The 24,113-nt window shown below is 39.0% G+C and overlaps 2 protein-coding genes and 1 pseudogene across 2 annotated transcripts; all 3 read right to left on the bottom strand.

The window, feature by feature from the left end:
* Positions 1-66: 66 nt before the first annotated feature.
* LOC140557624 (cytosolic sulfotransferase 2-like) lies at positions 67-7,945 on the bottom strand. The gene is made up of 8 exons (XM_072682239.1): positions 7,881-7,945; positions 7,377-7,776; positions 6,124-6,252; positions 5,137-5,237; positions 4,121-4,247; positions 3,325-3,422; positions 2,760-2,934; positions 67-1,543 (listed from the first exon to the last, which is right to left on the bottom strand). Exons 2-8 carry the CDS (start codon positions 7,510-7,512, stop codon positions 1,431-1,433), a joined length of 879 nt encoding a protein of 292 aa, XP_072538340.1. The 5' UTR covers positions 7,513-7,776; positions 7,881-7,945; the 3' UTR covers positions 67-1,430.
* A 1,916-nt stretch (positions 7,946-9,861) lies between these two features.
* LOC140557626 (cytosolic sulfotransferase 1-like) lies at positions 9,862-11,884 on the bottom strand (annotated as a pseudogene).
* Positions 11,885-13,356: 1,472 nt separating this feature from the next.
* LOC140557623 (cytosolic sulfotransferase 3-like) lies at positions 13,357-23,386 on the bottom strand. Its single transcript, XM_072682238.1, has 8 exons — positions 23,289-23,386; positions 17,008-17,140; positions 15,588-15,716; positions 15,308-15,408; positions 14,881-15,007; positions 14,700-14,797; positions 14,400-14,574; positions 13,357-13,788 (listed from the first exon to the last, which is right to left on the bottom strand). The coding sequence occupies exons 1-8, from the start codon at positions 23,310-23,312 to the stop codon at positions 13,676-13,678; spliced, it is 900 nt and encodes a 299-aa protein (XP_072538339.1). The 5' UTR covers positions 23,313-23,386; the 3' UTR covers positions 13,357-13,675.
* Positions 23,387-24,113: the final 727 nt, after the last annotated feature.

Genomic DNA, 24,113 nt, shown 5'->3' with positions numbered 1-24,113 from the left:
AATATGAAAATCAGACAGGTGCAAGAAAAGTTGTTTTTTTTTTATTGTCACTGCAGGTCAGGTCGTCTTACAGTACAATCAGTATCTTTACAAAAATAAAATATTGCGATGTACTGGTTACAATCAAGTGTGTCATTCCAAATATGTGAAAATCAGAGCAGGGACCATATTTTTGAGCAACATAAATTTCATATTTTACAATGATAAACACTACTATTATAGGTAGTATTGCCTTAGGTACGCACAACATGGCATGGTTTAATACCCTCTTGGTTTGGTCAAACTGGTGAAAACTCTCATTCTTCACATTTCCAGCTCTTTTTAATCTCTTCTTCATGGTATTCCTGCAAATCTCTCTTGGGAAATTGGCTCCAAATCTCCAAGACGGCACATCAAGTCTGAGTCAAGAACAAGTCATGGGTGAGACCAGGAAACAAGGCCGAAACCCAAACGCTTCAATCTGAGTCAAGACCATGACTCTATAGTAGTTAAGACAAGAGTCAAGATAGGAGGTAGAACTGGGGAAGACTGAGGGCGTTTGCACCTCTACAGTTCCTTCCAGTGCTCTGGGCAAAATTGAGTAAACTTGGAGTGTTTTCCCAAAATGCATCACGACAAACCGTGCAAGAACGTCCTCCTCACTTATTGGTCAGATCTGTCTGGGGCGGGAGCAAGAAAATGAATACAAGAAGAAGGTCCTGTGTTCTGGACTAGTGCAAATGTCTAGGGAAAGCTCCAGAGTTTATTTGGACCCGGACTAAGACCACTACCTTTCAAAGGTCTCACCAAGGGTGAAACCGAACCTGAGTCGAACCTGAGTCGATTTAACCAGACTAAAATGTGCAGGTGTGCAAGATCTCAAAGATTAAGACACAAATATTTTGAGTCCAAGTCAGGAACAAGACCAAGAATGTGCACCTAGCCCCTCTGTTACAATGAGTTTTAACACAATGTGATCCTATCTTGATCTTCTAGTTGTGTCTTGTATTTTCTGTTTAGTTAGTGCCTGAACATGGAGACATTCTCTTACTTAGAAAGTTGAGAAAATCAGACTGTGAAAAGTTCCACCTGTTCTACACGCGACTACAGAACAGAGTGTATCTTTCTAGTCTTCTTGTAATTGTCATTTTAACAATTCAGTGACAATTTGTTTATGTAGCATTTTCGAGTCCATCATGATCATTGAAGACTGAAACATGTTCCCTCTTTCTCTCAATGCTGATTTATTTTTGTGCTGAAGCCTCATTCAGGTTTTGGGTGAAATCTCATACACAGTATCAGGTGTTTGCTGTTTGCTTTTGTGATATTTAATGACATTTTTTTAGGTCTGAAGAAAACATTACCAATAATTGCTACTATTGGGTTATTATGTGTTAGTAATAGTTTTATGTAAGTGTACTCTGTAGGACATACGTGCAAAATAAACAATTCTAAAGCTCTGTTTGGAACTGGAGGGTGGTGTTCTGCATCTTCTTTTTGTAGTGTTCATCAAACTGCTCGTTCTGAGCTACAGTGAAGTGGTTCTTCCAGTCCCCGACTTTACCTGAAAAAGATCAATAAGCAACAGATCAAATAAACGAATCACTTTATATGATATTCCAACATTTTTCAGCTCTATTTGCTGCATCTGTAGTGATGGACAATAATTTGAATGTAACCTGTAGACTTCAAACCCACTTAGAAACTATAAGGCAGATGCTAAGTTCTATTTCCCTGTTTGCGTAAAATACGTTTTTGTTGAGCACTTTCAGCCAAATGAATTTATAAAATTAAGCTGTAAATCTGTATAATATCTTATTTTAGAGACTGGACTAGTTTGCCAAACAGCTTCAGAATTTAAAGTTGGATAAAACAGCTTTAAGGAAATATATCCTAAATGGTGAAAATGCCAAATCTAATATTTGTAGAGTGTTTTTTTTTTTTTTTTTTACAGCTGGTGTTGTCACAAAGTAGCTTTACAGGAATCCAGTAATGAAACAAAAGACCAATAAAAAATAAATACCCCTGGTGAGCAAGAGGCAGAAGAGGCTAGTTCTCTTATTTTAAATAAATGGTGCCGCTTAGTAGGTGGTGGGAACGCACCCCATGTTGTTCTGCACAACTGCAGTTAGCCCAAAAGAAGAAAATAAACAGATCGCCTCTTTAGCTTTTAGAAAATGAGGCGAAAAATTGGTTGAAAAGTCAAATCTTAGTTCATTTAATACAAACAAAGATAGCTTAGTCTGTTATGTTGTGAGACTTGTATACCAACCTTAGCTTGGCTGGTTAGCTTTGGATAATAGTAACTGACAGCTGGGCTCATTGTATTGTGCAATAGCAAGTATACAGCACACCTTTATAGGTGTCCTCCTTATATTGTAAGAACCTTCTCTTTCCAAGAACACAAGTTCTTGGTATTGAGAAACACCCCAAGACTCACAAGGGGGGACTCGCCCTCCATGTGTGACAAAGTGTGACATTATTTTATTCGCTTAGTATTAACTTTTGCAAATGTAATAATCCCACTTGATCAACTGCTGTTTTCAGACAATGGCATAACAACAACCCAAACCTTTTAACGCACGCCAAAAGGAATTTGCATTGTGCTTTGCCATGTATGTTGCTAGCATCTCCAGAAGTAGCTTAAACTGGGCTTCAGACAGCAGAGTTACAGTATATACAAAAGCATTCTGTCTTACAGCTGTATCTCCTAAATGAAGGAGGAGGTGAACCTTTTTGTGAAAATGAATGCGTCTACTTAAAAAAACAACATAACGTACCTTTCCGCAAGAACTGAGAGACGCTGAAATCTAAAGAATTGTCCTCAGTAAGGTTAGTCATCGGGTTGGCCTTCATGACATCAAACTGCACGTCTCCTCTGATTTTCTCCTTCTCTGCTTCTGACATGGACAAACCGAGGAAGGAGCAAAGGCGCTTTATCTCTCGTCCAGTGTCCTGAAGGAGCAACACAGCCATGCTGCTTATAAATGTTGACAACAAAAGTTCATAATAGACAGACTAGACTGTACAATCACTGTGAGCGTTGGATTGACTAGCACAATCTGCACAAGCAACAGATCCAGTCAGGGCTTTAGTCCTGTGGTCAGAAGCTGTCCGTTGACGAGTGTGGCAGAGGGCAGAAGGGGGAGGCATCCTACCCACCTACCCAGAGCCAGTGAGGCCAGTTGTGCTTTCTGGACTCAACAGGGAACAAACCTGCATTCTCCCAATAACTGGACCAAAGCTTATACGCCTGCCCCATTTGGGAGCCCCTCCTTAAGCTTCAGGCTTCATTTGCAATCCAAGCACCTCACATGAAACCTCATGACGAACTAAGGGCCTCACCTCCACCAGATCCTCAAAGAACATGTAGTGTATGTTGGAGTATGCCTGTTTCTTCTCCCACCATCCACACACATGCTCGTGCCAGGAGCCAAACACCACTGATGGAACATGACAGTGAACATTAGTAGAATACAAGGAAGAACAGGAAAGAGGGCGTTAGCTGGAGTCTCTCGATGCATTTCATTACCTGTTCATCTTCAGAAGAACCCTCTCTAAAATGCTGAGCTGTTCATTACTTTAAGGTATTTAATATGGTATTTATTACACTATATATTTTTTATTTACATGCTATATGCATTGTCACAATGATGTACTTAAAAAGTCCACTTTTGACATACCAGTCCAAAAATAAAGATTGTATATTCAACTTGCTGATGGAAATCATTAAGGACATTCCTTAAACTCTTTTTTGAGGGCATGAAATGACATAAACCCAATTCTCTGCTTTACTCTACTTCTTTATTTTGTGTTGTCTATATCTTTCTGTTGCTAAACGAGTGTTCAGGTGTGTTTCTGTGTTCCATTTTCTGGTCGACCAGCATGAACAGGCTTGGTCATACATACATATGTATATATATATATTTTTACGAATATCTTTATAATAATCTGTTACAGAATGCATTTTTTAATGAAACCCTCCCAACCCTGACCAGTTGTGAGATGTCTACGAGGGTGTTAAAACGGTGAACACATTTGAGCCCAAGTGTGAGGGTTGGGGAGTTATTTTTTTTACCCCAGTAGTCTAATTCATGGACATTGTCACCCTCACAAGGAATTCATTCGTTCATTCACTCACTCTTTCCTTCCTTGAATCTCTGCAGAAAACTGCTCCAGTCTCCAGGCTCAGGTTGTAGCTTCTCCATGCGGTCAAAGTGGAAATAGGACACAGCGTTGTCCTTGGCGTTGCGAGCGCAATAGACAATCTAGAGACAGAACAGTGAAAAAAAATGTAAGGTTTGCAGTATAATAAATAAGCAGAAGTACAAGTCTGTGTTAACCACAGTGTCCTCAGGACACCAATAACAGACATTATTCCCAGCCTGCAGCAGTAAGGATGTTTTCAGAAGGAAAATAAAAAGAGTGTAGAATCTGCAGTGTGGAGCTATTTTACAGTGGAACATGAACACAGACCATAATATCTGAACCTTCGTAAAACTATCACTGAAACGCTCTGTTTTGCCAGCGGGAGAACCGCAGGCCTTTTGTTGATTTGTAAACCAGCACTGAAGAACATGTTGAGAACTTGGAGTTGAAGCTAACGCTAATGCTAATAAACACACACCAAAAGCCCAAATTACAGCACATTCACCCACATTCACCCACATTCAAACCACTTATTGTACTCCAGGAGGCGACAAACAACAACAGATATCAGTCCAGAGTGTGACTTGGCTGCAGTGTTGAAAGGAGCTGGGAGCTGATTGGTCAGGGAGGGAGTCAGACTGGATTTTAAGATATTAAACACATTACAAAAGTCATTTTAAGAAAAGTCTCTACTAAACTAAAACAATCAGTTCAGAATGTCTCAATATAGAAAATGATACTAAAAATAAAGGGATTTACTTGAGTATTAATCAGCAGCACATCTTATCTAAACCGTGGCTGTATTATTTATACAAACATAAAGATCGAATCAGTATTGGCTGATATTTAGCATTAAAAGACTTGGATTCACTACTTGGGGGATAATTGGATCAGGACATCCTTACAACACACATATTCCACAAGGTATGAGATAGTTAAGTTCTCATGAAGGGGATTTTATTTAAAATGACTCTAGGAAATCTGTTCACTATATGTTTCAGACTGTACCTTACAGTTCTGCTCCCAGAAGGACTTAGGAATTAACTGAACAGGCAGATGAGTTTTGATGATGCGAGGAGAGGTAGTCAGCATATCTGCCATTTCTGTTCCTGTGTGAGATAAAACTGTATGATGTTATGCTTAAAATGTTGTGGATATGTCAAGGGTCCTGCAGATTCTTTAGGACCACTTCCATGCCCATTCTACCACATCCCAAAGGTGTTCTACTGGATTCAGATCTGGTGACTGGGAGGAACACTGAGCTCATGGTCATGTTCATGAAACCAGTTTGAGTTGACTTTTGCTTGGTGGTATTGTGTATTGTCATGCTAAAAGCAGTCATTAGAAGATGGGTGCATGGTGGCCATGAGGGGATTGTGGCATTCAAGCAACAATCCCAAAGTTTGCCAAGAAGCCTGGACTGTTGACACGAGGCAGAATGATGCAGCCAACTGTGCGCATTAGCAGATATCGAGGTACATCAGACCAGGCTATGTTTTTTAGTGTTCAACTGTCCAGTTTTGGTGAATCTGTGTTCATTGCAGCCTCAGACTAAATTGGAACCCATCATGGTCCTCAGCTGTTGTAACGTATCTGTAAGATTCAATGTGTTGTGCATTCTGAGATGTTTTTTTTTTTTTTTTTTTTCACATGGTTATCTTAGTTACCATAGTCTTTCTGCCAACTTGAGCCAGTCTGACGATTCTCTGCTGGTCTCTCTCATCAGCAAGGCGTTTCTGTCTACTGAACTGCCAATCACTGGATCCCATCCCAGAATATCAGCAGTTTTAGTACTTTAACCAGCCTGTCTGGAACCAACATTATCTCGAAAATTATCTGAAGGTCCATATCTGCAGGATTTTATTCTTTGCACTGCTGCCACACGGTTGGCCTATTTAGATAACTGCAATTAGTAGATGTTCCTAATAATGTGACTTTTTGAGCATAGAAATGTAACACCCTCAGGTGTCTGCATGCTTAGATTTTTTTTCAGACCTAAAGGATAGGATGGCATGATCATCTCCAAAAATGGCACTCTGTCATAGATGGGGATGGTAGCCTCACGCTCGGGGTGCATCTGACGGAAATACAGCAGGTCAAGAATGTATGCAACCCAGGTGGTACCTGAGAGAGAGTGAGAAAAGAACAGAGAGCAGAGAAGATGAGATCAAGCAGTGTTTACAGTCAACATCCAAACATGTTAATTTCACTGCAAAACAAAACCACCCACAACTACGCTAATATATACCTGCATTAGGATCAGTATCACTCATTAGTTAGTACAGCACACATGCAACTATGCAATCTAGTTGATTTTAAGCCAAATAAAATGTATAGGGTTGTAGTTATATATGTATTTATTCCCAATTAGGTTTAGCGTCTTATTAAGGAGTATACTTTTAAAAATAACTCAACATTAATTGGAGCACTGCTTTAATAGATTGCTCGCTGAGGTCCCCTCTACCTGCGTCAGACCAGCTGCCACCTACCAGTCAGACCAGCAGGCCCCCCACCCACCACCACACATAGCAAACCAGCGGCACACCCTCCTACCACTGCTACCTGTTTAATGACCATGTTAAAACCTAAATGGACTCATAACTATCTGCCACTATTAATATCACCACTATTAACTATCTGTTGTATCTGGTTTGGTAATTTTTATTAATAATGTTTCAATAGTTCTGACCAGAGGAGGATGGGTCTGGTCCCCCTTGTGAATCTTGGTTCCTCCCAAGGTTTCTTCCTCCAGCACCAGTTTTTCCTTGCCACTGTCGCCGTTGGCTTGCTCACTGGGGGTCTTTGATCCTTCATGTCTTACGTTATCTCTTCTTTCTTTTTTTGTCTCTGTCTTTTATTAATTACTAATTATGTAAAGCTGCTTTGTGATGACAACAGTTGTAAAAAGCACCTTTTAAATAAATCTAACTTGACTTGACTTAATAATTTGTATGCTTGTATGAATTATGAGTTTGACACCATTGTTTAATGCTGTGACCTACCAGGCCTTTTACTATTATTCCATTTCATTCACTTGCATGGGAAACCTGGTGGCTGCAGCCCCCTAAAGCCTGGGTTAATACAGCCTTGTCTATGCTATCACCATACTGCTGTATCTGTAACATTTGGCTTTGAACAAATGACCATTTTAGATGCACAGCTCAGGGAAGCCAGTTTTCTCTGCCTAGCTCCATTTAGTTTTCTTTCGTTTCAGAGAGAGAAAGAAAGAGAGACAGAGAGGTACCTACCAGCTTTGGGGTAAGTGGCCACAACAATGTCATCTGGTCTAGCTTGGAAATTCTGGACATTTTCCCAGTTGTCCGTAAAGTAATGTGTCATGGACACACCATGGAAGTCGAAGAGCTCTGGACGAGGCAGCTCCATCTGGTGCAAGCAGAAATCACTGGAACAAGGCTTTTTGTGTAGAGTACAATTACACCATTCTATACTGAAGGATTTCACGTTCCTCAAGCTTGCACTGACACTGAATATCTCAGACTGATATCCCAGACTCCCTCAGTCCTCTGGAAAGTGTGCTTTAAATATCCTTTTGAACGTTGCACAGTCACAAATCCTCACAGGTTTAGTATTGAGTTCCAAAGGTACAGTGTCCGGAGGTGTGTTGAATCAGTGATCAGAGCAGTAAGCCTGTAGGTTAATCATTGAAAACTATGCATGAGCCAAATCCATGCATGTTTACACTGCACATTTAAAAATCTGAAGTTCAACAGCATTGAAACCATGCGACTTACTCTTTAAAAGTGTGTGACAATCTCTTCAGTCGTGGCTTCTGCTGGTCACAGAGCCTTTTCTGACTTCCTTTGTGTTTAATTGTTCTCTCTCACAACCCAACCCCCCCGCATCTCCAACCGCCTCTCTATGTGGTTCTGTTATTTACATTAGTGCTGGGTCAGAGTGTGTTTGAGGGATTCTCCACATTCCAACCGTATTGCATTACATCGCTTCCTTTCAAACTCTTGAGGAATGGGCGCTGAGGGGTTTTTGCTGTAATAGAAGAGGCAATCATAGCTAGCATACAGAAAATAGGATCCTTGTAACATTCAACAACCACACAATCACATATACTGAGCATGGTTACATAGATAGAAGAGTAGACACACCTGAACAGGAAACAGGTGAATTTAGAGTAAACGTAAGGGAACCACTAGGTGGCAGAAGCACAGAATTCAGTGTTCGGGTTTCTGCAAAGCCACCTGACAAATGCAAAGGGTCTGCCCAAAAGATTTGGCATATACAGTATTATTGCAGTCAGGCAGTTTTTTCCTGCATAATCCAATTATTGATATGTTAACAGGCATTTAGAGTAGTTTGATGCTTAATGGTTTAATGTAATAATTCTCTATTATTTTATGACACTGTCTTACAATGTCAGTAACAGAAATCAGTGGTCAGTATGTCTAGAATATAACCATTATTTGCTATGTAAAACAGACAAAGCCAAAAACTGAAATCCAATTTGAAAAATAGATGCTTTATTTGGGGACTGTTTTGTCTAACAACCCTGCATGCACCAACATTTGTGGTTGGAAGGTAACATATAATCATCATGGCCTGAATGTCATGGCATTGATGAGCTTTCAACTATTTCTTTCACCTCTTCCTTTTCAGTAGAGAATACATAAAAAACATAAGAAAGAAGCTCCTGCTCCAATATTGAGACCTTCAAGCTCAACAAAAAATTGCTGCTGACCATGAACAACGGGACAGATGAGACAATGATTGAGTTGAGTCATAAAGACGAGGCATTTAACCCTAAGAATACTGTACCAGCAGTTAAGCATGGTGGTGGTAGCATCAGGCTGTTTTAATGGCAGTGGAACTGGGACATAGCACAAAGTGGATGGAACAATTCTTCAGCATGACCTCAAACCAGCAGTTAGGCAGTTGAGAGAGTTAAATGTTTCAAAACTACAGTGAACGCAAACACACGTCAAAGGAGGTTGTGGATAAAGCAGGCTAGCATTAAGCTTTCAGTGGAGCCTGGCCTCAACCCTATTGAAAATATGTGGACTTGTAATGGCTAAAAAGTGTCAGGTCAAGGTGCAACTTGCTACAGGACACTTCATCAAATATTAAGTGTGCTGTACTTATATGCGTGACCATGTCATTTTTAATTAATGGTTTACTTTTTTTAAAGGGTTATATTGTTATTGTGGCTATTATCATGCTTAGTATGTGCCCTTCTCACCACATTCTGCATTATTATGGTATTTTACTAAAACAGGCAGCAAAAACGTACAGCAAAAACTAATGCATAAAAAATGCATAACAGTGTTTTTGAAAACTTTACATTTACCATGCCTTTAACCAGCAGTATGGGTCCAGTATATGTCGCTACATCCCACTTATTTCAATGAAGACGAGTTGCATTTTGTCAAACGCAGTCTCACTGTAGGTTAAAAACGTTTTGCAGAGTTCAACTTTATGCAAATGAGGAAGTCCTCTTCATGTTGCATCTAGCAAGTCACACACAGAACACATGGAGAAAAAAGCTGATAACAGCAGTGTCTGAATCTTCAGAATTAAATTAGAACATGATAATAATAATAAGATTGCCTACTTCCAAATTGTTCTTTTTTTCTTCAATAGCATCCAGAGTTATCACAGACAAGCTGGGAGGTATAATGTCCTGGGCCGGTAGGAAGTAGGATATAATTTACAGGACTCATAATGCCTTAAATCTCTGTTGGAACTGGAGGGTGGTGTTCATCATCATCTGTAGTGTTCGTCAAACTGCTCGTTCTGTGCCACAGTGAAGTGGTTCTTCCAGTCTCCGACTTTACCTGAAACGTCATTGTATTGTAGGCAGGACCGGAAAAAAGGCCAAATACACTAATCATTTTATAAATCTCAATGCAAGTCTTAACTTTACCTTTCCGCAGGAGCTGAGAGACACTGAAGTCAAAACCTGTCTCATCAGAAAGGTTAGTCCTCCGAACTGAACGTCTCCTTTGATTTTCTCCTCTCCGAGGAAGGAGAAGAGGCGCTTTAACTCATGTCCAATGTCCTGAAGGAGCAACACACAATGTATTGAGAGATGGTATTATTCCACTATTCTGGTCTTACTTTCTCAGCAAAAAGAATCCTATATAATACTAAACAAAGGTTCTTTGACCCATAACAGTAGTGGAACCCTTTTTGGGCTATATGGAATAATTTTTCCTTTTCTTTACCTAGGCAAAGAACTATTTAAATATCCAAATGATTCTTTAAGTTGTTATGCTTCTGTATAGAAACCTTTGTAGAACCTCTTATTCCATCTGTATATATTTTTGCTTCTTATATTTCTATATTTCTATATTTTCATATTTTATATTATATTTTTTAACTTAATTTAACTTAAATGTAACTTTTATTTATTTTATTTTTTTTTTTTGCATTTTTGCACTTTATTTCATTAAGTTAAGGTTTAGTTTAAGTTTAAATTTAGATCTTTATTTAACAGCTTTGATGTGGGCAGACTGTCAAAAAAGCATTTCACTGCAAGTTATACTGTGTATTACTATGTATATGACAAATAAAATTTGATTTGATTGATTTTTATTGACGAGACATAATGAGAGATATAAACAAAGTCTGTAACGTTCATTTTCTGGTTGTGCCAAATTGATTGGCTGGTTCGTCCTATTGCCCCTAAATTAGTTTGTAATCTAAACACCTCATCTAAAACCTCATAATGAAATGGAAGTCTCACCTCTACCAGATCCTCAGAGAACATGTAATGCATTTTGGAGTACGCCTGTTTCTTCTCCCACCATCCACACACATGCTCATACCAGGAGCCAAACACCACTAACAGAACAACACAGTGAATATTAGTATATTGCAGATGAGTTTTGATGATGCGAGAGATGAGGAGAGGTAGTTAGCATATCTGCCATTTCTGTTCCTGTGTGAGATAAAGCAATAATTCATATTAATATACCATGTGTAAAAATTAACCAATAAAATTTCTTCAATTTTGGTTTTAGCTTATGACTTATCTTTCCAATGTGTCTAGTTATTTTCAAGTGAATCTCTTAAAAAGCAGTGATGTAACATTAACAGCAGGACCACTGTCCAGGGTCACCTGGATGGATCTGTACTTACGGACTAGTGACTACTATATCCCAAGTCCTGCACTTGTACTGGCTAATCCAGTACAGTACAGATGATCAGCTGATCACTCACAAACATGTTTTTTTGGAGGAACAGCTCCAAAAATGCCACTCTGTCATAGATTGGGACAGTGACCTCGTGGTCAGGAAGTGTCTGAAGAAAATACAGCAGGTTGAGGATGAAGGAAACCCAGGTGGTACCTGAGAGAGAAAGCGAGAGAGAGATATTTCAAATCAGGTTTGATATTCGTAAGCAAGTGATCAAAATAAGGATCAGAAGGAATCCAATCTTAGGTCAACAGGTTTCTTTATTCAGAGCCCACCAGCCCTGCTGAAAAACACTATTACATCTATTATAGTGTGCTGGAGTTATGCTGGAGATCAGCCTTCATTGCCCACCCCTGCTTTACACTGTGATAACCTATTAGGAAAAGCCTTACTGACTATTGGACACCATTACCAAACTGTTATATCTAGAATTTACTGGATTCTGTATCACAGATTAAGGTACAGTACCTGCTTTAGGGTCAGTGGCAACGAGAAGCTTTGAAGTTCTGGACATTTTCCTAGTTGTCTGTGAAGTAATGAGTCATAGAGACACCATGGAAGTCAAAGAGCTCTGGACAAGGCAGCTCCATCTGGGGCAGAAATTGCTGGAACGACTAAATGCTTCTTCACTGGAAGATGTCACGTTACTTAAGCCAGAACTGCTACTCCATATCACCAACCATACACCCAATATCTCAGACTGTGTCCATTCTCCAAATATAAGTAACAACTCAGAACACAGTCAGAACATGTCTAACCTCATTTTTAATGCAACAGCTTCAGAAATGAGTTCTAAACATAGCTGCACTGTTGTTTTGGAGAAGAGCAACGTGTCCTGACCTATGGCCAGTAAACCAGCAGTCACAGAGCAGGGTATTGAATTGCTAACAGAATGTTCACCCAATAACAGAAGGCTCTTAAAGGCATAAGTGGTTTGACTCACTGTTTTGCCTCCATGTTTCACAGATCATTTGCCTGCTTCCTGTATGCTTGACCACTCCCCACTGGCTCTCTTTCCATTATTTTTGGCTTACAACACTGCCTCAGAGTATACGTAGACATTCCAACAGTATTTCATTACTTCCATTCAAACTCCTAAGCCATGGGTGTAATGGGTGGGATCGTCCCTTTAAGTGTAATCTGTGCAGAGAGCAGTGTAGTGTGCAGTTTGCACACTATTAGCTCTAATCTCCCACTCTCACAGCCACACTTTCTGCCATTTCCCACAGATATTTAATGACCTTTGCTTCCCTCCAAAATAACCTCCGGGTGAATTTGACCACTGATAAAGTTTCCTACTGCTGCCACTCCAGATTTCACTGATTAAACACACCCTGGGCCTTCTGAAGGAGAGAAGGTAGAGTGCGCTAGCTAACTCTTGCTAACCATGGCTGAGAACTTCATCAGTAAACTAAACACCATCAATAATCATACAGCTCTTAAATAAAATGACTGTAAAATCAAAACTAATCACGACTAAAGTTAGGCTACTTAAACCAACATGGTGTTAAAAGAGCGTGCTTCCTTATATACAGTTCCACATTTTGCAGTAATGCTGTTGTAATACTTTAAAAATACTATCAAAAACCTAATCAACCTAAATCCAAAATCCTAATAGCTCCCCCATTCAGGGCTGGATCAACCTGAATCTCACAGCAAGGAAATTGTAAAAGTTGGCAGCCCTGCTTTGTAGCATCGATGTCCAAGAAAAAACATATCTCCAAAATTGCAACTTCTCTAAGAGAGAGCAAAAATGTCCTTATAATGTTAGTAAATGTGATGTGATCATTTCTTTTAGTCCATTTATCAGGAAATCTTCAAACAATAAAGAGCATCTGCTGTACTTAAAAGATGCAGACAACTAAAAAAGACAGCAACAATGTGATTTTCTGCTACCTGGTCCTTTTTTAGACAACAAAATATTAACAGAATTTGCATTACAAGCAAATACAAACCAGCGTCCACACAGAAATACCCCAAGAAGCAACAAGTCAAAAACTATGACTTAATGGATCTTTAGGATTTTTTTAAAATTATTTTATTATTTTTTTTGTACAAATAAATCAATTATATATTACATATGTATAGATATTATCACACTATACAATGGCAGAAATAATTGAGCTTATGTCGTTAACAACCATCATCGGCAAATATTTTTATACTAATTTACTTGACTAATTTATGACACTGATGCACAAGCTTTTGGAATACTAAAAAGGTTCATTTTAAATATACAGACGTACTAAACAATTCATTGTATTTGAAAAAAAAGAGAAACTGAGTTCTCTCTCAAAATCTCTCAATTTTCTTTAGACTACATGATCAAGTTCTCATCAGTAAACTGGATACATATTACAATATGGAGATTCGGCGATGCCTTAAAGCTCTGTTCGGAACTGGAGGGTGGTGTTCTTCATCTTCTGTTTGTAGTGTTCGTCAAACTGCTCGTTCTGAGCCACAGTGAAGTGGTTCTTCCAGTCTCCGACTTTACCTGGAGAAATATTACGCAGCTGATTTTACAAGAGATATTCTAATATAATGTAATAAAGACTAGAAATATTATTACTAACATTTTTCTTAACAACAACATATTATTATTATTATTATTATTATATTATTATTATATTATTATTCACTAGTAACATTATTAGGCTGTACCCCTCTAAATTCTGTCTGTGTCCCAGTACAACACTCCTCATACTTCACCAATAATTAGTTAAACAAGAACATCTTGACCACGGGGTCAATCAATTTTAAGTAATATTTTAATCATATTTATTTGTGTTTATCATGAAACAATGCAGGACCAGAACCGATGACCTTTAGACCTGAGATTCCCAAACATTTGCAACTTGCAGCCTAAGCAACTGACCACTAAAGGGTTTTCTGTTTCTGTCCATTTATTCATCATAATAAATGCTTTACTTTGGACTTGCACAAAAAATGTAAACATAGCTGGCTCAGCCTAAACGTGTGATTTTTGAAATTCTGTGGTAAAAAAAGACAACGAATGACCTCCTAGCAGTACCACCAGGGCCCACTAGGGCTCTAGTGGTACAGCTCTAAACTATCATAAGGTCGAGAGACTGATAGCATATTAACCTTTGCGCATAAATGGGGACACTTTAAAGTCCATGACTGGGACTGTAGAGTAGTTGGTCATCTTGTTTAGCTTCATGGTGTCGAAGTGAGTGCCTTTTGTAATTCTCTCTCGTTCTTCTATAGGTGTAGACAAACCAAGGAAGGAGCACAAACGCTCCACCTCACGCCCCGTGTCCTAGACAGGCAGGAAAAGGAAATTAGCATACAGATTTGAGGCCTACAGAAATTCTAAAACATTACTTTTTTGATCAGCTGGTTGTAAATACCAGTTAGGGCTGTGAATTACGGCATGTTCTCTACCTCCACCATGTCCTCAAAGAACATGTAATGAATATTGGAGTACGTCTGCTTCTTCTCCCAGTATCCGCACACATGATCATACCACGGACCGAATCCCCCTAAGTGATATGAAAGATGATGATTTTTTGTAATAGTATTCATATTGATATCACTAAAGCCTACCCTGCGTACTCATACTCACTCTTTCCATCCATGAAGTTTTGCAGAAAAGTGTTCCAGTCTCCCGGCTCAGGCTCGCCCATGTTCATCCGGTCAAAGTGAAAATAAGACACAGCGTTGTCTTTGGCATTGCGAGCTACATAGACGACCTGGAGGGATGTAGAGAAAGATTATCAATGACACTGAATAAGTGAGAAAGGTGAATATATCCTATTTGTAAGACCCTGGAGAGGGTGTGATGTTGCTCAAACTGTAGAACTGAGACTAGTCTGTCCTCTGTAATGGTTAAGATTGTAGTATAAACAGAGAAAGCATGTCTTTTTGATCAATACTGGAAGAAGAACTAATGTAAACCATAGTAGAGACATCATGAGTTAAACACAAGTCCATGAACCAGTGTTGGGAATAACATCCAAGAACACATTGAGAAGAATCCCCACATACTGTACCCTGCAGTTCTGCTCCCAGAAGGACTTGGGCACCAACTGAAAGGGAAGATGAGTCTTGATGAGGCGTGGAGTAGTGGGTAACTTGTCTGCCAAATCCACCCCTGGTAAAGGACAAAAAGGTTATCAATGAAATGTGTCAGTGTTTGTATCATGTCCATTGTTTGACCTGTCTATGAAGATGAGCAACAATAAGTGACATGGCAAGCATCACAACTGGATCATGCCAGTGTGTTCACTCCTATTTTGTGCTGCATTAACTGTGGGATCTGAAGGCACGGACCAGAAGGCAGCCCAGGAAAGGTCGCCTCAATGAATGGTACTCGCAAGTAGATGGGTAGAGTAGTCTGACGTTCTGGTGCAGTATTGCCAAAGTAGAGCAGGTCCAGAATGTAGGATACCCAGGTGGTGCCTGTTAGGAAACAAAGATGCATGCATCATATCTTCACTAATACATGCTTATAAATGCCTTGTCCTGTCAGTCCTGGCAGGTAGTCACTTGAGATTGAGTTCTTGTCCATTTTAGTTTATTTTGTCTTGGGATTGGGATACACATATCAGCTAGAGTCTATTCCAAATCAGTTTCAAGCTAAAAACTGGGATTGAGATCTGGTGATGTTGCTTGTCAACCAGAGTGTCCCAGTGTTCCATCACATTTGGTCAACCAGTCATACACAGATTGGGATCTGTGCTCGCCACAGTTGTGTTCTGCTTTGACATGAGGCACCAAGTGCAAAAAGTCAAATACGTATTGAGTGCAACTGGAAGAACTGGAATCCTCTCTTTTTTAAGTGTGGTGGGGGAAATAAGTATTAAACAAAAAAAGTTGCTTTTGACAAGTTCTTACCAGATGTCAGTAACAACCCATTCAATCCACATACGCAAAGCGCCTTTATTTTTGGTTAAATGATGTTCTTCACACTTCCGGAATATGGCCCCAATAGTGCTCAGTGGAACCCTTTAGAAATTTAGATATTCTTCTGTAACCAATGCCAATCAGTATGTTTTGCAACAATAAGGTTGCGAAGGTCTTGAGAGAATTCACTGGTTTTATCCATCGTGAGATGTTTCAAATGTGGTACCATGGTAATGAGACACCTTTTTTATAGGCCATCAGTTGAAGCAGCTGATATTAATTTGTACTAAGAGGTGGGATTGCTTTCTAATTACTAGATTTCAGCTGCTGTCATGACTTTCCATTGATTTTATGCAACTCTCTTTCTTCATGTGTTCAATACTTTTTTCATGTATCACTTCTCACTATTACGCATCCATTTTTAATCAATTAACTTAATCAATGGAGATCTATGGTTTGATGTCTTGCATGTGTGGACTGAATGGATTGTTACCAACATCTGGTGACTTGTTCAATACTTATTTTTCCCGCTGTGTGATTACCTAAAAATTTTGCATGTGCATAATTGTAAAAAAAGGATTCCTGGACAACTATTAGGTGAAGGGTTGAGAAGTAGTAGTAGAGCTCAGAATAGGGTGAAAAAAAGATGGGCTAAGAACCATTTAAGCATCCAAAGTAGAAGTGTAGAAGTGCAGTCCAAGACTAGGCTTAATCTCTATCTCTCTGTCTCCAACCATATCAGTTTATCATCCAAATCTGCAGAATCAGTGGTTCAGCATGCAGGATCAGTGCCGTCACATTGACCATGTTAACATTACTGTCAAATGATTTGATGGAGCACACTTACCTGCTTTGGGATAAGTGGCTATAAGGATGTCATCTGGTCTTGCCTGGAAGTTCTGAATGTTCTTCCAGTTATCAGTGAAATAATGAACCATAGGGATGCCTTCAAAATCAAACAGCTCTGGTCGACTGAAGTCCTTCATATGTGTTGTATTTTGGAGAAAAAAAAAACAGTCTATTAGTAAAGTCTAAAATCACTGGTTTTGCTCATCAGTCCAATTGTTCCACAGTTCCATCATGTGTTTTGAACTGGTCACACACAGATTTGGACCTGTAAACACTACAGTTTCAGGTATATATTTCACAATATATGTACATATACTGTACGTATCATCGCTGTCCAATGAAAAACATGTATCTCCAAAATGATGACTTTACAGTAAAAGGCAAAAATGATTTTCAATGGATGTCAATGTAATTAAGAGTTTATACCAAGTAATTTAGATACTTTCTGGTGGTCTATTCATCCAGAATTGGAGGCATTTTCAATCGGAGTCAGAGAGGCATTTTTTAAAATTTACACAGGTTACAGGGTTCAAACCATGGAGAAAACTAAAAAACTACAATGCAAATAATTTTTTTTCACTGGTAGGTAAATGCATTTATGTACACATATGTAGTAAACATATAACATTTTATTTTTTATCTATTCAACATTTATGTGCTACATGTATGTAATACATACTGTTTTACAAAAAAAAATTGTTTTTCCCTTTTTGACGTAACATTTTTGATGTGAATCTGGCAGTGGCCCTTTAAAATATGTTCAATATGTTCATAATTATTTTCCATTCAAATGTATTAAGAATTTCTCCTTCTCCTTGGAGATATGTTTTGTTGTGTGACCACGAGAATCTTCTGTCATATATTGTTAAATATATGTGTTACACATACATGTTCAAATATATGATATACAGCTGAAATATATGTTTTTATAAATGGACAATTTCTGATATGTTGGTATATATGTCATAAACGAATGTTAACATACTGTGTAACATACTAACATACTGAGTTGTGTTTTTGTTCTTCTGTAGTTTAGTTAATAAGAAGAAAACTTGGTTTTGTTCTCCTTTTTCCTCACCATGTCCAGAAAAGGCCAACATACTCAGAATCTTGGTAAAGACTCATGGAAGCCTCTTAACTATAAAAGCAGCACCTTAGTTAAGGGAGGGACTGAAATGCCTCAGTGGACTGATTCTGATTTTGAAAAGGTAATCAATGGCATAGTGAAGAAACATATTAATGAGCAAAAGATAACTCAGTACTTTTCATCCAAAGGTTTCTCTGCTGATAGAGAATGGACTTTTGCTGAGTGTAAGGTAGCTTTAGGTTATGGCCTTAAGCATGACTCAGTGAAGAAGTGTCTTTTTGTAATTAAGCAATATTGGAAATGCAAGTTAAAGTCTATGGAAGATGAGTTAAAGGAAGCTCAGGGAAAGATCTTAGAACTAATTAGTGAATGCAGACGGCATAAAACAGCTACCATAAATGCCAAAAGAACATGTAAGACACTTCAGCAAAACCTGACAGAAGTTGAACAGCAGCATGCTAGTTGTAAAACTAAATCAAGGTGCCAGTGTCCTTCTGTTGCCCCTCCAGCAGGTCAGCCATGTTACACAGAGGATGGAGATTCTCAAGTAACAGTAAGGCTGTATCCTGAATTATCTATAAACGACAAAGGCAATGAGACATTCATCATTCTTCATCTTCATTCTTCATTCTTCATCTTCGTCTTCTGACGAGGGTTCTGAACATGCTAGTGCAAGGCGAGTTCAGATAAGACCTGTAACCATTGTATCTTCTGAGGTACTTAGTCATGCAAAATGCAGAGGTACTGAAACCAGAGTAGAAATTGGTCATGTTCCTTTAGATGCAGATACTTTGGACACGTTGTCCAAGGAGTTTAATCATCCAAGGAAAATGGGGCTTGATTTCATTGACCTCATGCATAAGAAAAGGAATCTCTACTCTCTGCACCCCAATGATGCTGTAGCTATAGCAAGCAAGGTACTTAACGTTGCAGACAGTAGACAGCTTGCTAAAAAGGTGTTGAATGCTATGGGTAACAATGGCCAGAACCTGTCAAGCTGTCAATGCCATAAAACAACTGAGTGGAGACAGATAACCAAATGTAGACAAAGAAAGGGAGAGTCTGCAGCAGACTTATGTGAGAGGTTTGAGTCTTTTTGCGTCATTCAGGTATTCATCAATACAATGGTGATAACATTGACCGTACAACTGATGGTCCCCATTTTGGACAGCTGGTTGAGTCACTACGGACAGATCTAAAACAAGCTCTGGTGACTGCTGTTCCAAATTGGCGGCAAACTAAGTGGAATGACCTTAAGAATGAACTTGATCGATTGGACATTGATCTAGAACCATGCCATGTTCCAGCATCAATCCATGTCCTCACAGAGACTAGCTCTAACTCAGACGCAAGCAAGGGGTTCTCTAATCAGAGGAAACAGTGTCATTACTGTCATCAAATTGGTCACTTTTCTAGAGTATGTTGCAAAAAGCGGGCAGATAGCCACAATATGGGTGCAAGGTTGAGAGACAACCTAGTGGGAAATTCTTCTGGGGGGTATTCACAGGGAAGCCCAGCAGGGATTTCACAAGAGCAATTGTCTTTGACGTTAAGGACCTTGCAGGGAGTCACAGAGCAGTTGTTTCTGATATTCAATGCAATACAGGGAGTCATAGAGACATCAACAGTTCCTCCTGCTGTGGTTTAAACTAAACGGTCCACAGAATTGAACTCACCATACTTACTGTAGCATGTTAATGACACCCCAGTAGTGTGAATGGGAAAATGCATGTCAAATGCATAAATGCACTTATTGATTTTTTTTTTTTACTGTTTTTTATGTAAGCAAGGAACACAAGGTCAGTCCTGATGCAGTTCAGTTGTCTTGTGCTGGTGTACATATTCAGGACAGTTTGTTATCCAGGGTTCTAGAGGAATTGTGCCTTCTAGAGAAGCTGCAGTTATCACAATGGCACTGCCAAGCACAGAGCACTAATTGCCAAGCTTTCTTAGGCCTTGTCAGTTTTGCTAAATATTTTAAAAACCACTATACGATCTGCTTAAAGATAACCCTGGGCAACATGGGCCTATTGTACATTTAGAGTGAACACTAGAGTGAATCACTGATCTGTGTAATTACTGATAATAGATATGACTAAACAATGGTGTGAAAAGTTCTCCAGATGATGTGAGACTAGCATCACACTACCTGGTCACACTAGTGTAGCAGAAGTTTTCACACTTCTGGAGGGATGCCAAGTTCATAAAGCTAACAAGATTAGTTGGCTAATACTGTGCTACTTGCTGGATGGTCAACGGATCTTGGTGAGGAAAAATGACGAACAGTCCTTAAAACCTTGATGGGGTGGCCCACTTCAGGTTCTGCTAATCACTGATTCAGCAGTGAAATGTTTTCTACTGTAAGGTTGTATCTGCTCATCAGAGCTAAATAATAGGGTCAGTAAAGAGAAGAGGTGGGTAATGCACAGAGCCTCAGGGAAGAACTATGGTTTTTATGCCATAGGGGCCAACCCTTTGGTGAAGACTTTCAACACACTATGCATTACAATAGCAGCCTCCTTTGAGGGACAGATAGTATGGATGAGCAGGTAAACTAATGCTTAAAAAAAATTCTTAACAACAATGAACAGTTTACTGCGCAATGTTACTTCTGTGTTCCTGTTCATTGAGAATGGCAAGAATAGTTTTTGACACATTGCACCCAAGCTTCAGACTCGAAGAACCAACTGACCACTGTGCAAACGTGGATGATCTACCATCGGCTGATGTTCACAAACATAACTTGGACACACACTGTGACTGCTCACAGACTCTCTATGGTATTTTACAGGAAGTTGCAGCCATGGACAACTTCAATATGACATTCTTTAGCATAATAATATAGAAATAGGCACTGCCCTGTTTTTGTATAGTTATTGCCTTTTATTTTGTTTTTTTGTTTGTTTTTGTTTTCGACTTCTTATTGTACTATTGTTTTGTACTTAGTAGTCTTAATATTGTTTTGTGATTCTCCATGAGGGAGAATCAAAGGGGGAATTGAGAGAAAAACCACTTTCATGTGGTTTCAACTTGTTATCAAATGGTTATCTTAATCCTTTGTCTCACCTTTTGTTGCCCTTCGTCTGCCGGCCTAAAGTGGTCACTCTCTCTCTCTTTGTATATGGTAATTCAAATAACCCTCCAAAGGTGACAACAACCAAGTGGTCATACCGATGACCTTTGATGTGTGATGACCATCAACCCCCCTCAACTTCACCTACCTCCTACCCTTCTTTAAAGTGATAACTATCACCCCCTACTGTTGATACTCCAAGTGCCCTCACCTTCATCCCTACCCCTCCTTAAACTCCTCTTCATCATCATCTCCCCTCCCACAGTTCCCAAAGTATATAAGGTTCTCTCTAAATATCCCTAACCAGACTGGATTTGTTTTAGACTGGATTTGTTTTAGACTGGATTCTGTTTTAGACTGGATTAGACTAGAATGGATTAGTTCAGACTGGAATCGATCAGACTAGATTGGTTCAGACTGGATTGGTTTAGACTAGACATGGTTGGACTAGACTAGACTGACCGTGATCAACTAAGCTGTGCCCGTGTATGATTTTCTGTCTGCATGTAAATAAACTCCAACGCTAAATCTAAATCCTGAATCTGTCTCCTGTATGCCGGATTTCTAACAATACACACAAATCTATCTGCTGTCACACAAAAGCCTTGTATCTACAAACTGCAACTTTACAGAAGTGATTTGCCTTGAATAGTGAATTGCCTTTTTAACTTTCAACTTTTAATCCTTTTGGAAGCATTTCTATTAGCTCATTCATCATGGAATTTTGACATTATGCCAACTGCCAGCTTCACACTGGGTAAAAACATGGAGATTTTTGCATAACGGCAATGACATTGGATATAAGGGAATTTAATATATTCTAACACATGTAATTTATTTGAAATCTGTAAATTGCCATATATACATTTCTGTATAGGAGACGCACGACCAAACAGCCAGTCCCCAGTATGCCAGCCCATAGTACATAGATTTAAGTGATTGCATTAAATCCACCCACTATACATTTCTAGTATTGGCCTAGGCGTTATCTATTTTGTGGCACAAGCCTCAAGTGTTGGATATATGATAAACATTCAGCAATTTATTAAGTATCGCTCTGCATTCCAGATTCACTCTGTGGCACCAAATATGGCTTATATAGGTGCAGTGGTCGGTGTAGTGTAGATGATAACACCTTCCTTGTCGCAGCCTAGTGTGTGATCCCCCAGCCGGGCAAGCACACCATGCTACACCAACAGGAATCCTTGGTAAGGGTCCCAACTCTACATTTACCTACTAGTGTGACATGATTCGGCCGTAAGACGCTCTGGATAATAGCGTCAGTCAAATGCAATTAATGCAAGTGTGCTGTCAGCAGAGGCATTCATATCATCAGGTAATATTTAAATGTCTCCCTCTATTAACCTCTTAATGCAACAAGGCTTATTACACACTATGGTGTATTAATCAGTAACTACGGGGACTTCTGTACAGCCTGGTGGTGCTATTCCTTGGTAGAATAGAAGTTTGTAATAACACTTTTGGCCTGCCAGCGTGTCATAGCTTTTTTAAGGAGTTACAACTATGGTCAAATTCTCCTGGTGTCAACTTTATTTTCATTAAAAATCACTGACAAATAGGAATCACTGTTGATACTATTGTGTTTTTTTTTTCAAGGAGTAATTTTTAGGTCTAAAGAATTGCAGGTGTAAACTGAAATGTTATCAACCTGCATCAAGAACATAAGAGAGAATGTAGAATGTATATCTTGAACATTTACACAAAATAAAGGAGCTTCAGTTGGTTCTGATGACATAGAAGAACCACTTTTTTAAGGTCTAAAGAACCTTCACTTGATGCAAAGATACTATATCAGTTTAAAGAGTATTCACAGTCACACTCACATCTCTATACTGTACATGATTCTTTATAGAACCACAAATGGTTCTTCTATGGCTTCCCTCAAAGAACCTTTTTAAGCATCTTCAGTTTTAAGAGAGTATTTTGGGCAAAAATGAATTCTATCACTAATTATTTCAGTTTTTTTGCAATTGCTTGACTTGTCTTTAGTCTGATTGACTATATACCCTCACACCCTTTATAGCTCTCAATATCTGCAAATAAGAACTTCTAAAAAGTTTATTAACAAAGTAGAAGGAAAGATTCACAGGTGACTTACCAGAGGTATATTAAATTCTTCCATGATGAAGCTTTTTCCTTCTTCACTTCTGTCTCAATAACTTGTAAGCCTGGAGCTCTTTATTCCTGCACTGCTCTTACACATCCCATAGCTGATCTTTCTCCCCTTTTGTATTTTTTTCCCTGCAATCGCTGCAGTCACAGATGTGTTGTGTCCCGCCCCTCCATGGGCCACTTCCACCCCTCCTGAATGTGCATGCACAAACCCTGCTGGTGTGATTTCTGCCTTCTAAGAATTCTCCTAGCCTCACAAAAGGACACCAAGGGGGTTATTTTCAGGGCAATTTGTCGTGCCTATTGTTCTTGAAGTTATTTTAGCTTTTAGATAACCCAACATTACAAGCACTGCTTAGCCAATTGGTTGTCATGAGATGCCATGGCACATACCAGAAAAACTGGTTGGGTGGATCGAGTAAAAAGTATCTCAAATGTTCACACAAGCCTTTTCCTTTGGAGGGCTCTTGAGTTCTGGCTTGGAAACATGTAGTGCAATATCTTCTATGTTCTGAAAAACATATAAAAAATCAATGCAAAACACTACAATAAAGATAATGACTTCATATTCATATAGGGCAACGATATGTGAGAGTAATATGTCACTTCATGTTATGGCCCAATGAAAAGAACCTTTTATTGTTCTGCTAAGGTTACGCCGGTCATTCGGTTGCCTATTATGCAACTTTACAATGCACTGTTAGACTCTCTAGAGGTTTGTGGTATTCCTAGTCTGTTTAGGATTTCCTGCTTTCTGTCCACAGTTGATCATTTGATCTTTTTGTGGGAGTGGTTTCCTACAACTGCAGAC

This window comes from Salminus brasiliensis, chromosome 6, assembly GCF_030463535.1.
Source record: "Salminus brasiliensis chromosome 6, fSalBra1.hap2, whole genome shotgun sequence".
Taxonomy (NCBI): Eukaryota; Metazoa; Chordata; class Actinopteri; order Characiformes; family Bryconidae; genus Salminus; species Salminus brasiliensis.
This window is presented reverse-complemented; position numbering and strand designations above follow the sequence as displayed.